General features: G+C 62.5%; 2 protein-coding genes across 3 annotated transcripts in view; both read right to left on the minus strand.

Annotated features, from left to right (window-relative positions):
• Window positions 1-11,340, minus strand: part of CACNA1S (calcium voltage-gated channel subunit alpha1 S) — a 63,406-nt gene extending 52,066 nt beyond the window's left edge. For both annotated transcript variants that reach the window (XM_077902429.1, XM_077902428.1), the window contains exons 1-2: window positions 11,100-11,340; window positions 9,404-9,509 (exon numbers count right to left, since the gene is read on the minus strand). In XM_077902429.1, the coding sequence (XP_077758555.1) occupies window positions 9,404-9,509; window positions 11,100-11,251 (258 nt within the window). In that variant the 5' untranslated portion in view covers window positions 11,252-11,340. The remainder of the gene's footprint in view (window positions 1-9,403; window positions 9,510-11,099) is intronic.
• Window positions 11,341-13,066: 1,726 nt separating this feature from the next.
• ASCL5 (achaete-scute family bHLH transcription factor 5) lies at window positions 13,067-13,645 on the minus strand. Its single transcript, XM_077902579.1, has one exon. It carries the CDS (start codon window positions 13,643-13,645, stop codon window positions 13,067-13,069), a length of 579 nt encoding a protein of 192 aa, XP_077758705.1.
• Window positions 13,646-16,789: the final 3,144 nt, after the last annotated feature.

Genomic DNA, 16,789 nt, shown 5'->3' on the forward strand with positions numbered 1-16,789 from the left:
CCTGGCGCCCTGTCCCCCGCCCGCCGACCTTGAGGGCAAGGTGTGCCTGTCTGCCATCTGGCCGCTCCTAGAGCCAGTGGTGTAGCAGGGGAAACGTTTCCTGAGCTCTGAGCCACGCTAGCGAGTTAATCAAGCCTAAGAGGAAGGTCCCTGGAACCTCTCCGCCACGGCCCACCAGTCGGGGCGCACAGAACCGCCTGGGCTCCTATGGGCACCTGAGGCCGTGGCGGGAGGCGGGGGGGCGGGTTGGTGTCAACCCTGCAGGACTGAGCCCTTAACCCGCGAGATCGGATGTTCTGTCCACGTAGACAGAGTCAGAATCTATTTGAACTGTCGGAAACCCAGGCGGTGTGAGAGCTTTGCCCGTTGGGTGGGGAAGCCGCCCACATGCGCCTTGGGACTGGGCGCAGAACCGATACGGGTGTAGCCTCGAGTCTCTATTCCTAAGAAGGCACATGATCCCCAGGCTCTGAAACCAGGGCGGGGGAGGTAGCTCGGATCCCCTGACTGTCCTGACCTCATGGGGGGACCCTGAGCCCGTCTGACTTGGTGAGATGAGCTTTGTTAGCAGCCTCAAGGCCTGCATTGCCGCATGTCCCCTTCCACCCATGGGAGTCGTTGTGTCTCCACAGACAGACCTCTCACCGGGGTTCCCGGGGGCCCCGTGGGCCGGGGAGGGCGGCCTGGTGCCCAGCCCCGACCTGCAGGCCCTGCACCTGCTCCTAGGGGCGTTAGAGCCAGACACTCCCAAAGTCCTGGGCTGAAAGTGGGGGGGCCCGGACTGCGTTCCCCTTGCCCTCCTACGGCCTCTATTTTCGGGCTGTCTTCCGGCTGTGAGGGTCACCCCGTCCTGGCGTGGGGCTGCTCCTCCCGGGGCAGTTCCTGGGCGGTGGGGGCAGAGGGCAGGGGCTGGCTGGCCCCTGTCTGGGCCGCAGGGGCAGGAACCCCTCCTCCTCGCCATCCTCACCCCAACACTGCAGCCTGCCGGAAGGGAAGGCCGGGCTGGATTCGGCCTCCCAGGCCCCCAGCGCCCCCACCTCCCCGCCCAGGGCTCAGGAAGCAGCTGAGCAGCCGAAGGCAGCGCTCACAGCCCACAGATGGCCGCGCGGCTAAGAGGACCACCTCCTCCTGTCCCTGGGCCCCTGGGCCTGGTCTCCTTCCTTAGGGTCAACTCCTTGGGATCTGTTAGGATGCAAATCCTATACTTGTTAACTCTTTAAGGCACATTCACTTCAAGGAGGGAGCCCAGGGCCAGCAGAGGGCTCGGGCTGGTGGGGGGGCCCAAGGGCATCCCCACCTCCCCAAACACGGCCCCTCATGCTTCGGGGTCTCCAGGCGGGCTGGCTGGGTGCTGCTATTATGAGGTCAGTTCATAACCTTCGTGATTGTTTCCTCCTGGATTCCTCCCCTTTCCTGCTCCCTTGGGCACCCGGCAGTGCTGGGGAGGTTTGTGCCAGGGCCCCAGGCCTTTGTTTTCTAAAGCCTTGAACCCAGGACGCCTGGGGGGGCTCAGTGGTTTGTTGAGCATCTGTCTCCAGCTCAGGGCGTGATCTCCGCAGGGAGCCTGCTTCTCCCTCTGCCTATCTCTGCCTCTCTCTGTGTCTCTCATGAATAAATAAATAAAAATCTTAATTAATTAAAGTTAAAATAAAGCCTTGAATCCACCATGTGGAAACGGGTTGAAGAAAGAGGGCTTAACAGAGATTCGTCCCAGGGTTGGGAGGCCTCTAGGGTAGATCTGCTGTGGGGTCTGCTCCCTCATTGTGCCTTAAAGATGTAGCAGGGGCCAAGAGGAGGCCCCGGGGGGGGGGGTCCAGCTTGCTTGCCAAGGATTCCTGCACCTTCGACTTTGCATGGAGACAGGGGAGGGGGGGCCTGAGGGGACTGAGACACAGGAGCCATGTGGCCTCATCCAGGGAGGACAGAGCACCTGTGACCCCAGGCCCTTAGCGCTGCTGGAGCCCTGGGACGGGCGCTGGGAGTGCCAGGGGCAACTGTAGCCGAGGTTCTCCCCATCCGGAGGGACATGGGCTCAGAATCAAGATAAAGCTGATTTCTAGGAAAAAGGATGACGTTGCCCGAGCACCTGGACGTGGAGGACGGGCCATGCCGCGTAGCCCTTCCTCCTTCCCGGGTGAGGAGAGCGGGGCTTCCGAGGGGCGCGGGGTGCCCGTGGCCAGCAGGCCTGTCCTGCCCGCCCTGGCTGCGTCCACAGCTCTGCTCCTGCGCCCGCCCGGCGGCCACATCATTCCCGGGGCGTCCCAGGCCCTGGCGTCCCTCCCCATGGCCACCTCAGCCTCCACGTTTGGAAAGTGACCTACGGCAGGGTGAGGCACGCGGCTATGTTTAGCCCGACGGACTGGCACCCGGACGGAGGCCCCTCGCCTGGCACCTGCCCGCCCTGCGCTCCCCAGGCCTCCCCCAGCGGGACAGGGAATCTGCCTTCCTGAGGGGCCGCGCCGGGCGGGGGCCGGGGCACGGGGTGCCCCAGCCGGGAGGGCAACGGCCACTGAGGTGGGTGCAGCACACACGCACGTGCCAGGCCCTGTTCGAGCCACTTGCGTCCATTCAGGTCTCACGTCACCCGCGAGCAAGAGCACCGAGGGGCTGCGGGGGTTCTCCGGGGCCGCACGGCTCCGCGGGAGAGCCCCGGCGGGAAGCCGGCCACGCAGCGAGGGTCCGAAGGGTGTCAGGCCCTGCCCGCCCCACCCCGGCCTCCCACGGCTGGGGTCTGGGACGCTGGGCGGGCAGGGAAGGGAAAGAACGGCGCCAACTCCCGTGTGCCAGCCGGGCACGGTGTCACCGTCCTCCTCCACATGAGCCTTCCCAAAGGGTGGCTCCCGCGGCCCGAGAGCGCACGGAGGCGCCGAGGGCTCACCTGCCGGCAGACGTGCATGTTGGAGGCAGGGTTGTCCGATAGGAAAGCAGCAAGTCCCCACGACCCCCCCAGAGTCCGTGTAGCTTGGACAGGGTGCCCAGGGGCGCTTCGAGGCCTCCGTGGCCCCCTGCCCCTCTGTGACTGCGCTGCCCCGTGCGAGGGGCGCAGATGAGCGCGGGGCCGGCTAGGCCCCCGGAGCGGGAGCTGAGGCCCTGCGGGGGGAGAGGCCAGGCTCCCAGGGAGGCGGGAAGGCAGGCTTTCCTTTCACGTGGCCGGCGCCTGTAGGGTGGGAGACCCAGGCTCCTTCACCGGCGCCTGGCAGGTCCCGGATCTCCCTAGCAGAGGCCCGAGCTGGGGCCCGTCTGAGGCCAGGGCCTCCCCAGATGCTGAGGCTAGCGGGCGGCGGGCCGCAGGAGGCGGCGGGCACATTCCAGACCCTATAAAAAGCCAAGTGCCCTGGATGCCAGAGGCTTAGGCTGCAGCCTTGTGCAGAGGGCCACGCGGGAACCTGAACCCCAGGAATGTCCTGGGGCCTAGCCGAGTCTGCTGACACGGGAGGGCCGGCAGGGCGGGCGCAGCTCTCCCAGCGCCGGGGTGGGGAGCCGGGGACCAGCTGAGAGGCTGAATCCCGCCGGCCTGGCCCTGCCCCTCCCGGGCGGCACCGGGGCCCACCTGACCCGTGTGCCAAAAAGCATCCAGAACTTAGAACATAGGCGAAGGGAGGTCACCGTTTCCTTATAATGTCGCGCCGGAGCATTTTATAAAAGGCCTGGCCAAGAACCATGTCCTTATCTGGGGCTAAGTTTATCAGCCCCAGCCTTATTCTCACTTCAGGCTGGAGAATTCTCTGTTGGTGGGAGGGGGCCGTCCTGTGCTTGGCGGGTGTTGAGCGGCATCCCGGGCTTCTAGATACTGGACGCCAGCAGTGTGGACACGGTCCCGACCAGCTTCCCAACATCACTAAACGCCCCTTCCCTCCCCGGCCGTGGGAAACCACTGACCTCCGGGAAGGTACCTGTTCAAGTCTCAGGGTCCCGTCGAGATGCAAGCGCTGGAAAAGACAACCCCGACAGGCCACTGCTGCATTGCCCCGAGGGACAGCGGCCGGCTTGGTGTCTCCCCTCATGATCTTACATCCATCCTTTGTCCCTCCAACATCATATTCTTCTCTGTTCCTCCAATTCTCTTCGAATCAGCTTTCCCCTCCTGCCTGTCCTCTTAGCAGATGCGTTCAGTGCGGACGCGCGTTCCTTCTGTATTTTAATCAGAGTCAGGTCTGCACTGTTTGAGAAGCGTACTTTGACACAAGGCGGCTTTGAGGACGAAGGGAGACAGTGTAGACAAAGCAATCAACTCCCCGTCTGTGCCCAACAATTAGTAACTCTGATCCTCGTGGCCTTTCCACACGGGTTCCCTCAGGCTGAGCATTCCCTCAGGCCGGAATGATGACCCTCCCAAGTCCCCTTTAACTGAGTCAGGGGTACCCCCTGGGGGCAGCGGCCCTGCAGACCTCAGGGAGCTAGGGCTGGCTTGGGAGGGTCTTGGTCTGGGGTGGGGACTAAGGCCCGGGGTGCTGGTCTTGGCTTCCAAGGCCCTGGGGCATCTCACTGCCCTTTGGCCGGCCCCCGTGGTGACTCGGTGTCTGCTCCATTTCCCTGCTTCTCTGACAGATGGTCCCCCTCGTGAGCTGCACCCCCAGCCTTCACCCTCCTGGGACAATTCTGGGACAGGGCTGTGTGAGACACAGGCCTCCCAAGCCTAAGGCGGGCTTCTTTCTTGGGCGATGGAGCCCAGCCCAGGTAGAGGCTGAGCCTGGACGCTGTGAGCGTCCGTGCTGGTCTGGGCAGCCAGCAGCTTCACTATCAGGGGAAGGCACGGGTACAGGGAGGGGCTGGGATGGGGAGGGGCGCGGGGTCGCCATCCTCTCCTGGTACCAGGAAAACCACAGCAGGATGCCCAACACGGGGTACAGGCCTGCCACGTAGCCGGCGGGGCCTGTGCGGTGGTTTAACCTCTCTGTGCCTCAGTTTACGCTTCTGTAAAAGTGAGAAAAATAATACTACCTGCCTTGTGGGCAATTAATGACATAATGCATGTAATAAAGCATTAGAATAGAACCAGCACAATTGTGAGTGCTCAACAGTTGATGATGGGAGGAGGAGGAGGAGGAGGAGGAGGAGGAGGAGGAGAATTTGCTGGAGGATGGGGTTGGGGGGTGGCCAGGAAGGCCATTCAGATAAGTTGGATGTCTCAAGGAGTGAAAATGAAAAATCAGAGAAATCGGGGATAGATAGTGGGTGGGGTGAAGATGGATTTTTTATCTGGTATCTTTTGGTCATGCTCTGAATGTAGAACCGCCCAGGGGGCTCTGTGCTGGGGGCTTTGTGACTGCGGAGCCCGCCCTGAGGCGCTGTGGTCCCTGCATAATGGAATGGCTTATGTGGATAGAGGGGGCACCACAGCAATGAGGGCTTGGCTCCTCCTGTAGCTTCTCTGAAGCGAACAGTGTCATCCGCATCTTCCAAGGGACAGGACTGAGGGCGCGGAGATGTCACTAGCATGTCCACAGCCACATAGCCAGCGTACGAGCGGGCCCGGACTCCGCAGCACACCTGTGCGTCCAGAGCCCACGGTTACCCAGCATCCGGCTTCCCCAGCCCGGTGGGGGTCAGAGGCCCCCCCACCCCAGGGTGCTCCCGGCTGGCAGGGCTCCGCGTCCCCGCCCTGCTCCTGCCCGGCTCTCCCCCGCCGCTTCCCCCTCCAGGGCGCCCCTGCCTGCTCGGAGCCCCCGCGTCCTCTGTGCAGGGTGGACCCCGGATGGGCAGGGTCGGGGGGCTCAGCACCGGGCCGTCACCTGCAGCAGACGCTGAGCGGGGAGCACAGAGGGCTCCTGGAGGCGCACCCAGACCTGGCAGGGGCGCGTGCTCCTCCGACGGCCGTCGGGGCTTCTTCCCCACAGCCCAGGGTGCTGGACGCCTCCCGACTCTGCACGCCTGGCAGCTGCCGGAGCCCTTCCTGCCCCCGACCCGCCCTGCCTCCTCCCTGTCACCCATCAGCCACTTGCCTAGTGACCGCCCACACCGCATCCCAACGTGACAGGGGTGGGGGGGTGGGGGGGTGGGGGGGGTGGGCGGAGAGCCCTGCACCCTCCTCCCTCCGCAGCCTGCCCTCCCCTCCCCCGCGCCGCCTGTCTTGGTAAGTGATCCCCCTCCTGCTCTGTCACCCACGCTGACACTGACACCAGCGTCATCCTTGCCTTCTTCCTCTCCCCCACGCCTCCGTCCCCACGGCGGGTCTCCCTGGGCCGCCTCCCCACCGTCTCTCAACGTCATCCTGTCACCCATCACGCCTCAGTTCCGGCCTCCCCGTTGCTGCCTGGACAACTTCACGGCCCCCCCCCCACTCTCCCCGTCTCCCCCCTCCCCCCTCCCAGGCCACCCTCTATCTACCCAGTTCCAAGGCCCAGACTCCTTTCTCAACCTCCTGCTTCTAGCACTTTGCTCGCGGGGCTCCCCGTGGCGGCTTCTACAACCTCTCCCCTGGTGCCCCAACCTGCCCTCCGGGACCAGCTACAGAATCAATGGACCCAGTACCAAATGAAAAATTGTTCAAAAAAGTAGGAAGTAAGAACCACGAAAGGTATTAAAATATGAAGCTTTTCCTTTCTCAACCTGCCGTGGTGTTTTTTAATCACCTGTTTAGTATTGTGTGGGGCAGGTGCAGACCCTCACGGGCACCCCCGTCCTCCTTCATGACCCGCCCCACACTCACTCCACCCCCGTCCAGCAGCCAGACATCCTGACCCTTGGCTACAGGTGGGGAAGTGGAGGCAGGCATCTCCCATCCCATCAGCTTCTGCCTCCAACTGAGGTGGACAGGCAGCGTATCGTAGCCTCGGCTCCAGGGGACCCCAAGTACCTGGCTGGGGGATGAGCCTCAGGCTCCACCCGGCAATCACTCACTGAGTGGCTGTGGTCCTGTCGGTCCAGGGTAGGGACAGCCACTGCCATGCCCTGACCCATGCGTACCCAACCCTGACCCTGGCCCAGGGCACCAGCGGGGGAGACTGAGCAGCGTCTGTCCTCCGAGGTGGGGGGCTAGAAGGAAGTGGCCGAGGGGGAAACCGTGAGTGAGCCATGGCTCCACGCTACTGGCGCATGTCCCATTATTGTCCCATTGGTCTTCACCCTCAAAATAAGGATTCAAAGATGAAATCATTTCAGTTTTCAGTACTATAACCACAGACTATTAAGGCCCATGCGTGGGGCCCTCCTGAGTGCAGGCCCCAGAGGGACTGTAGGGGTCACAAGCCCATGAGGTTGGCCTTGTCCTCACCCTTCACACCTCAGGGGGAACATCTCACTCTCTGGGAAGGACTAGATCCTCCTCCAGGACAATATCATAGCGTCCCAAACCTTCCCATTTTAACTACGTGTGTAATTGGTTTAATTATAATTACGTATTTAATTGGTTTAATTAACTAAGCCCTGTGAGGATCAGAACTATGTCTGTTTGGAACCCAATTATGTCCCCAGCATGGGCCTGGGACACAATAGGCACTAAATAAATATTTACTGAATGAATGAGAAAGTTAATGAAGAATGGGTTCCTGGGCCTCCCTTTTGCATGACCTGAAAGTGCCTCACCTTTCTCAGATACCTACAAAGCAGCCAGTAGGGTAAGAGAGAGATAAATGTCGGATTTCCCCTCCTGGTCTAACTCCCCTCATTTCCCTCCTGCTTGATTGTATGGAGGGAGCATGTCACTGGCTAGGGGGAAGGAAGCGTCGGCTGCTGGAAGCTGGCTCCGAGACCCTTGAGGTGCCCCTGGGCTCTCTGGGCTTCCCCCCCCCCCCCCCCCCGCCCTCCCGAAGGATCCGAGGAGGATCCCTCACTGATTATACTAACAGTCTGTCCAACTTTGATGTTTGTGGTGATATTCACCGCTTTGGGACGGCTTCTGGTCAGGTTTTCCTCTCCCAGGAAACTCCTCGTCCTGTGCCTGTGGGCCTAGGCCTTCCCCAAGGCCTTGCGAGCCAGCCCGGAAGCTAAGGGCAAGTACCCGGGACCCGCGAAAGTTCCATTTTGTTTCAGTGGAAGACGACAGACCAGTAAAGTGTCATTCAACGCCTCCCAGGGGGCGATTCCTTTTGAAAGGAGCCAACCTAAGGCGTTGAAATGGAACGAAGGCCCCGAAATACAAAACCCTGGAGAGTGGGCTGGACCCAGAGCCCCTCGGTGGATTCAGGGACATGGAATCCGAGGCCTGTCTTGAGGCTCAGCACCGCCCCCCACCAGCCGCGGCTGTAGGGGCCCTGCCCAGAGTTCATCTCGCTCTCCTTCCGCACTCAGGAGCTCAGAGTTTTTTCTGTTTATAGCCTAACACACACTTAAAAATCCCAGCTTCTTAGCAGCTCAAGATAGATTCCCATGGAAACCGGCATAAAGGAGAAGCAAAGATAAATACCTTTTTTCAGGCCCCGGATGCATGTTAATTGGTCCCCCCCCTCCCACCCCTGTGGTGCAAATCAGGAAAAAGCCAGCTGAGATGGTGGGCCCATTGTCCTGTCTCCCGGGGGCCTGGACAGTACATGCCTGAGAGCACTGTTTCTAGGAGGGCTTCCCCTGGAGTCCTCGCGCTGTCACCGTGTTGGCAAAGGCCGTCACAAGGGCAAGTCCTAAAGTCAGAGAGGCCTGAGTCGGAGACCCTCTTGCAGGACTTGCATGGGGGGAGGGGGTGACCCTGGGCAAAGTACTCAAACTCTCTGAGCCTCAGTTTCCTTCTCTTTTACACGGATTTAATGGTGTTGCCTCCCGGGGGTAGTTATGAGGATTAAGTAAGACAATAACGTAAAATATTTAGCACAGAACCTGGCGCCTCGGAAACGGTCACCGTGTTTACCAGGATCTAGCTGCTGGGTTGGGTCAGCGCTTCGCCTGCGTGGGGCTCGGGCTCCTCATCCGGAAACCAGCGAGGCGGGGAGGGGATGGGACCACGTGATCCCGGGGGATCCCTTCCAGGCCTGGCATTTTGTGGTCTGTGTCCCCGTTGTTGGTGATGGGCCGCGGAGAGCGAGGCACAGAGAGCGAGGCACAGAGCTCTAAAACACGCGCTCTCTGGGAATTCCTAGATCCCACTCTCCCAGGAGGCCAGTTCCTTCTGGACCGTGTCCAGGAAAGGGAAAGCAGCAGTCCGCCTCCCTCGCTCGGTAGCTGACCTTACAAGCCTTGCTTCCCGCATGTCAGATGGCGCCGCTCTACGGGGTGGCACTTTCTGAGCTCAGTCTCATAGGTGCTTAGCACAGTGCCCGGGCCCAGTCTCATAGGTGCTTAGCACGGTGCCTGGGCCCAGTCAGACGGAATCCAGAATTAGCCAGTTTACCTTGCAGAGCTGAGGAGTCGCTCGGCCAGCCCTGCAAGTGAGTGGGAAGCTCCGGTACTACCACCAGCAAGCAGCCCCCCAAGGGGGCCTTCCCCGGCCTGGGGCTGCAGGCCCGCACGAGGCGCATAGGAGGACCTATCTTACCAGGCCAAGGTTGAGAGTGTTGTTGTCGTCTTCCGGCATGGGCAGGTACACAGCCAGAGCCACACAGTTGGCAAAGATGGTGAGCAAGATGATTGTCTCGAAGGGTCTAGTGTCAGGGTCAAGGAGAGCCCTCGAGTGAGGCGTGGGGTTGGGACAGGCAGGGGTTGGCACCGTACACACCGGGGGCCCACTCTGCTCCTCCCCGCTCCCCTGTGGGGTCTCCCCAGGAACAGCTAACTTGGCTCGGCGGTGATGGGAGTGTGAAGCTCGGGTCCCGGCTCGGGGCTGCTCAGCTGTAGGGGCCCTGAGGTCTCACTGGTCCAGGCCCTGCCCATCCCCAGCCCTGCCCTGGGGGCCCTGACTTTCTGAGACTCTCACCAGACGACTTGGGGGACTCACTCAGAGAAATGGCAAGGGATGCAGGGGGCTGAGCATCCGCGGGAACAGGACCGGGAAAGGGTAAGCTGTGGGTGGAGCCTGAACCCCCCCAGCCCAAGGAACGAATGCGTGTGAGGCAATGAGTCAGCCGCCCACCCTGCCCCTCCCCAGCCGTGCTCACAGGCCGGGGTGTGCACCGCACACCTGCACACGCCTCCCTCCCAGGCACACGTGCCCCTCACAGTCGCTCCCCAGGGCCACCCCCGGGCCCTGTCCCTTGTGGGTGAGCAGTGTCCATGCATCCATGGGCCGAGCCATTGGATGGCGGGTGGTGGGGACAGGCTGCGGGGTGGGAGGCACATTGTGCAGAAGGTCTGGGCTTGTACCCCTTCCTCTTCCTCCCAGTGATTGCGAAGAGCTGGGCCGCAGGGCAGAGGCCTGCGGAGGAGAAGGTGCAGAGGAGCAGAGCACGGAGAAGCCACCCGGGGAAACCCGATCCCACAGGCCCGACGGAGGCAGCGGTGCAGCTGTGGGGAACAGGGCTGACTCTGACCCCAGCTATTCCAATGGGTCCCCTGGTTTTCTCATCCTCCCAGTGATCCCGTATTCCCCTTTCTTCTAGGGAACAGCTGGTGGGAGCCCAGTCTTCCAGAACCCTAGAGAAATATTTCAAATATTCCTGACCTCTCTCTGAGAAGACGCTTGACACAGCCCCTCCCCCTAATCGCCTTCCTCCCTTCCCCAAATAACCCAGATATTTTCATCCTTCTTCCTCTCAGAGCTAGTGCAAACGGAGAAAGGGACTGCTAGTGCCTGTCCCCAGGGTGGTATGTGTGGGCGAAGACCGCCCGGCGTCTGGGCCCGCGCCCCCCCAGAGCCCGTCACAGCAGCCCTTTGTCCCAGGCCTTGTCTCCCTGGACTCCATCCCCAGCTGGACTCCCCTCACTCACCGGCAAGCTCTGCCCTCACACCCTCCCGTCAAGGGGGACAGTTGTCTTGCAGAGGCCCCTGCCTCTTTCTCTCCCCTCCTGTATCAAAAGGAGACTCTTGCCTCAGACCCCTCGGTGGAGCCCCCCGGTAATGGGATTTGGGGACACCTGCGGACCCTCCTCCGTGACACATCGGGCCCCTTCTGCAGATGGCTGTCACCAGGCCTCGGGCCCAGCACTCTCAGGCCTCAGTGGCTCCGCTCCTCCCGCTGTCCCTGTCCCCCTCAGCCGCAGCCTTCCTTACTGAGCAGCCCCCCGGCCCCCCAGCTCGGTGATCCGTGACCCTGCCCCCTCCCTGTCCCTGATGCCCTGCGGGTCCTGAAGGATACTTCCATTCCACGATGTTGATGCAGGCCTTCCTCAGGGGGTTCTGCAGGGTCAAGCAGAACAGGGCCCGGGGCGGCCTCGGCAGGATCTCCGGAACCGGCTTCTTGGGCTGTTTCTTCCTCAGGCCCTCGTCCTGGGGCGAGGACGGCTCCATGGCTCCCCTGGCAGTCCCGCTGCCCTCGCCTCCCTGCGTCCCCAGTGCCCCCGCCGTGGGGACTGGGCCAGTGAGGCCAAGCGAGCCCTGCTGAGCCAGCCCGGAGGCGGGGCAGGAGGATTACTGTCCCTGCTCCCAGCAAGTAAAATTAGCCTCCGCTGGCTCCCCGCTGCTGGCTCCCTGCTGCCTGCCTGACTCTGAGGCCAGGCAGCTGTCATTCCCTCCCAGCCGGGCCAGTGACAGCCCAGCATGTCCCTGAGGACGTTGGTAGGGGGTGGCAGAAGGAACGTCCCCATGGGCCTGGGATGGGGGCAGTGGGAGACAGGACGGGAGGCTTCAAGCCTGGGGCCACAGAGAGTTCAGGAAGGGGGTGGCGTCAAACTGCAGACGGGCTCCCCTGTGCCAAGACTCGCTGCCCCCGCTCCCTGGCCCCATGACACCCCCCCGAGAAGGTGCTGGGTGGCCTCGTTCAGCACCCTACCCCACAGCCCCATCCGTCCCCCGACCTGTGGCTGGCTACCAGGCCAGACACCCCCCACCCATGCCCACCGCACGGCAGGGAAAGCTAACCCCTCCTCAGAAGAATCTTGAACGAGCGCACTTCAGGCCCGGCACCTGCCACACGGCGCAGCGACCGTGTGCCTTGTACCCTGTCTCAGCCCCTGCAGCGCCTAACAGGACAGGGGCGGCGGCTTGACCCGGGACTGCGGCCCTCCCCGCCCCGCTGGGTGCACGACACTTTCCATAAAGGTCAGTGGGACGCAGAGCTAACAGCGCCCCAGAGCCTCAGCAAGGGCCTGAGCTGTGGGTGGGAGTCCCCAGGGGCATCGGGGGAGTGAGGTAGATGACATCTGGGATCACAAAACTCAGCAAATCTTTTATTTAGCCTCTTGGTACAAACAGTGCCGCATGGTCCCACCGCCCACAGAGGGGACACAGTCTGAGGGGAGACACGCAGTCCTCGACTGACCGGGAGGGAAAAAGGATGAAAAGTCTACATGGGGGTGGGGGTGGGATGGGGGGCTAGGGGTGGCGGTGGGCGATCGCCCCCATCAGGAAAGCCAGAGGCACCACCCAGGCACACACATGGCCTCTCCCCCGGTCAGAGCTGGGCTGAGCGCAGGCAGCAGCCTGGCCTCTTGCCTCGACGGGGTGTCTGGGCTCCTCGGGGGCAGGGGCTGGCGGCGAGCAAGCTCCCAGGGCCCACTCTAGTTAGTATCTGAGGCCATCTCAGGCCATTTGGGGCCATCTCGGGGACAGCAAGGGCCTGGCTCATCCAAACCAAAGACCTCTGGCCTCCCGAGGGAGTCGCAGACGCGGGGCTGCACCTGACTGCGGGGCTGCACCTGCGATGGGGCTGCACCTGCGGTGGGGCTGCACCTGCGGCGGGCTGCACTTGCAGTGGGGCTGCACCTGCTACGACGCTGCACCCACTATGGCGCTGCACCCGCTGCGGGGCTGCACCTGCGGCGGGGCTGCACCTGCTGTGGGGCTGCACCTGCTGTGGGGCTGCACCTGCTGCGGGGCTGCACCTGCGGCGCCCGAGGTGGGAGGTTGGAGGTGGGCGAGGGCCCCCCTGACCTCCCCCGCCCCCGGGGCTGGGGGGTGGCGCACGATCGACAGCGGGCCTCAGACGTGAGGTTCCGCAGCGCGGGGCGGGGCTGTCCTGGGTTGCCCGCCTGGGGCCTGGGGCCTGGGGCCTGCGGCCTGGTCAGCGGTGCCCTCTGTCCCCCTCCCTGCCCCTCGCCCCCCCCCACCCCGTGGCCAGGCTCCCTCGGGAGTGGGGCGGCCCCCGCGGGTCCCCCGCCCGGCCGGTCAGTGGCTGGACGCCTCCGACTCAAAGAAGGGCGAGGAGGAGAAGCAGGGGCCCTCGGAGGCCTGGGGCGCGCGCGCGGGGCGGCGGGCGGGCGGGGAGGCGGGCGGCGCGCCGTCGGGGGCGGGGGCGGGGGCGGGGGCGGGGGCGGGGGCGGCGCTCAGCAGCTCCTGCAGGTACTTGATGTAGCGGATGGCGGCGCGCAGGGTCTCCACCTTGCTGAGCCGCTTCTCGGCCAGGGCGCCGGGCAGGTGGCCGCGCAGGCGCGCGTAGCCCTCGTTGACGCAGCGGACCCGCTGCCGCTCGCGCTCGTTGCGCTTCTGGATGAAGGCGGGCTCGAAGGGGTAGTCGTAGCCCCCGAGGGCGCCGGGGAAGGGCACGCAGGGCAGCACGGCCGCGTAGGCCTCGTAGGCCTCGTAGCAGCGCGGCTCGGCGCCCGGGCACAGCAGCAGGGGCACGCGGCCCAGGGGCTCGGCGGGCGGGGGCGCGCGGCGCGCGGGGGGCTCTGCGGGCGGGGGCGCGCGGTTCGGGGGCGCCCGGGGGCGCCGCTCCACCAGCGCGCCGCAGAAGGCGCTGTGCATCCCCGCCCGACTCCGACTCGGCGCCCGGGGTCTGCGGGTCCCCACGCGGGCCGCGTCACATCGCGGGTGCGCTCAGGCCTTCCCTCCGCCCCTTGGGGCGGCCTCCGAGGTCCCCCCGACGGCGGGCATGGCTCGGGCCTAGCGCGGCTCCTGGCACAGGCTCAGCGGGCACCGTCTCCAATCCAGCCGCGGGCCTGCAGCGCTCCGGGGACCCCTGCGCTCTCCCGCGGCGCCCATGGGCGGGGGGCGGCAGGCCTCGGCGCCCCGTCTGCTCCTGGGCGCAGCATGGGCGCCTCCCCCGGGCGCTAACCCTGGGGCGTCATCCTGGGGGCCGCCGGCGCTGGGTGCTTGTTCCTCACCGCCTCGGTGTGCGGGGGGGGGTCCCCCAGCTGCCCGGGGCGCAAACAGATGTGAGGAGTCCCCGCTCAGCTCAGGGCAGCTCAGTTTCTAAAAAAAAAAGAGGAGAGTGAACATATGAGTCAGGAAAGGCCGTGTAGGACGGGCTCCCCGTGCCACCCCCACCCTCCACGGGGCTCGTGGAACAGGGAAGGCCGTGTGGCCGCCCGCTGACCAGGTCAGGCCTAGAGCACGGTTCAGACCTGTGTTCGCGGTGGGGGGCCTCTCTGCGTCCTGGTTTCCACGTGTGGAGCTAATTGAACATCCCTCACAGGAGATTAATAACATGTGAGAATCAAACGAGAAAATAAATATGCCCCAAAACGCCTCCTGGTCCCGGCCTATAAAGCCTGCCCAATCAGCCCCGGTGGCACAGCGGGTTGGTGCCGCCTGCAGCCTGGGGTGTGATCCTGGAGACCCGGGATCGAATCCCACATCGGGCTTCCTGCATGGAGCCTGCTTCTCCCTCTGCCTGTGTCTCTGCCTCTCTCTCTCTCTGAATAAATAAATAAATCTTAAAAAAAAAAATTAAAACCTGCCCAATGACCCTACCATATAGCAATCACTCTACTAGGTATTTACCCAAAGCACACAAAGATACTAGTTCAAGGGGGTCCATGCCCCCCAAGGTTTACAGCAGCACACTCTACGCTCTACAACCGCATTGAAGCTGCCCAAGTGTCTGCTGGTAGATGAGGATAAGGAAGAGGGGGTGTATATACACAGTGGAATAGCCTCAGCCATAAAAGAGAATGAAATCTTGCCATCTGCAACACGGATGGAGCTAGAGAGTAAAACGCTAAGTGACGTAAGTCAGAAAGACAAATACCGTATGATTTCACTCGTGTGGAATTTAAGAAACAAATGAGTGCGGGGAAAAAGAGAAAGGCAAACCAAGAAAGCGACTCTTGACCATGGAACACAAGTGCTGGCTCCCAGAGCGGAGGTCGGGGGAGATGGGGGCAGCAGGTGAGGGATTAAGGAGAGCACCTGTGACGAACACCTTGTATCATACAGAGGTGTTGAATCGCTACGTTGTACACCGGAAACTGGAATCACACTTGTGTTAAGTAACTGGAATTTAAATAAAAAAAATTTTTTTAAAGGGCCAATGACGTCGTTTCCTCTGAGAGTGGGGATCAAGTCTCATGAAGGATACATTCCAGGACCTTCCATCTAAGGGGCTCAAAGGCTGCTTATGGGACTAGCCCGGTGGCGACCACACGTCCACCAAGGGGTTCTCTTTACTGAAGGAAATGAATCGCATTCCCAAGACTCGGGTGTTGCTGGGACTTCAAAGCCCCTTGGCTGGCGGGGCAGCAGCAATGGCCAAAGCGTCTGCGCCCCGGTGCACGTGGATCCGGGAGGCACCCTCCAGCCGGGCCTGGGCTTCTCCTTCATGGCGCTTAACGGAAATGTCTGCTCTCTCACCTCTGCGCTGAGGCTGGCCCAGCTCCTGGCCTGTGGCAGACGCTGCACAAATGCTTGTTGAATAACTGGATGGGGGGCTGGGCGGAGGGCTGCGCTGGTCAGGGCCCTTCCCGGGCTCTGCGAAGCTGCTACTCCCGAAACAAGTGGCCCGTGCGAATTTAAGTGCCGCCAACCCTCATCACATGTGGCCAGCGGATTCAGCCTGGGCGGAATTTCCTCCCGGCATTCTCTCAGGCCCTGTTCTCCCCTCTTGTGTGTGTCCCCGGTGTCCGGCACATGCCATCTTAGCACTCGTCATGCTCCTCATGGCAGATGCGGGAAGGAGCAAGAGCTGTACCCGCACGGGGAGAGATGGCGCGGCGACAGGCCTCGGACACTGAGCAAGGCCTTTATTTTTTTTTTCCTTAAGACTTTATTTATGTGACAGAAGGAGAGCACAAGTAGAGTGGCCGGCAAGGGCAGAGGGAGAGGCAGGCTCTGAGCCGAGAGTCTGATGTGGGGCTCGATCCCAGAACCCTGGGATCATGACCTAAGCCCAAGGCAGACGCTCAACCGACTGGTCCCCCAGGGGTCCCCGGGCGAGGCCCTTCTATGAGACAGAAAGGGGTAGCTCTGTCCCTGATGGGGGGCAGGGCGGTGGTGACTCACTCCTGGGGGAGTCCCGTCTGCACTTTCCCATTTTTGTGCTGCATCGGGTCCCCGCTCTGTCCCCAGCTAGCTCAGCCCTCCGTGCTGAATGAAAGAAAACCCCAGGAAATATCAATAGCGATTCTAAGATTCTAAGCGTCATGGAGACTTGCATGGGCTCTGGAAAGTAGAAGCAAAGGTGCCAGACATCAGGACAAATTCGAATATCCCTCCCCTGCCCAGCAGCCTTTCAGGGCTCCCAATGGTTTTGAGGGAAGGTTCTAGAAAATCTCCTTTCCAACAGACCCTCAACTCCATCAGGACCAGCCTCCTGTCACTCTCCGATCGTTCCTGACCTCACTCCTTGGCTCCTACTGACTGGGGTTGGGACGCTTTTCACAGCTTTTCTGATTTTCCCCGTTCCTGCCGAGCCTTGAGGGAGGCCCCGCCGTGCTGACTGCCTGAGCTGAGCAGCTCCCCGCGTGGACGATCAGGGCTGTGCCTTCCGAGTCTTTGCGTCTTCAACCAGATTGTAAGCCACCCGAGGGCAGGGCTTTCATTCTTAGGCGACCCCTCTGCCCCGGCCCCGTGTTGGGTACATAACAGTGCTGAAAGTCATTTGCTAGCAGCGCCTCATTTTCGTAAAAACTTGGGATCCAGACTGTACTGTCCCCTATGACCCCCGTCTTT

Source organism: Canis aureus, chromosome 6 (genome assembly GCF_053574225.1).
Source record: "Canis aureus isolate CA01 chromosome 6, VMU_Caureus_v.1.0, whole genome shotgun sequence".
Lineage (NCBI taxonomy): Eukaryota > Metazoa > Chordata > Mammalia > Carnivora > Canidae > Canis > Canis aureus.

Excerpts from the sequence above, each read along its gene's own strand:
- ASCL5 (XM_077902579.1), bottom strand. The coding sequence starts at position 13,645 with ATGCACAGCGCCTTCTGCGGCGCGCTGGTGGAGCGGCGCCCCCGGGCG.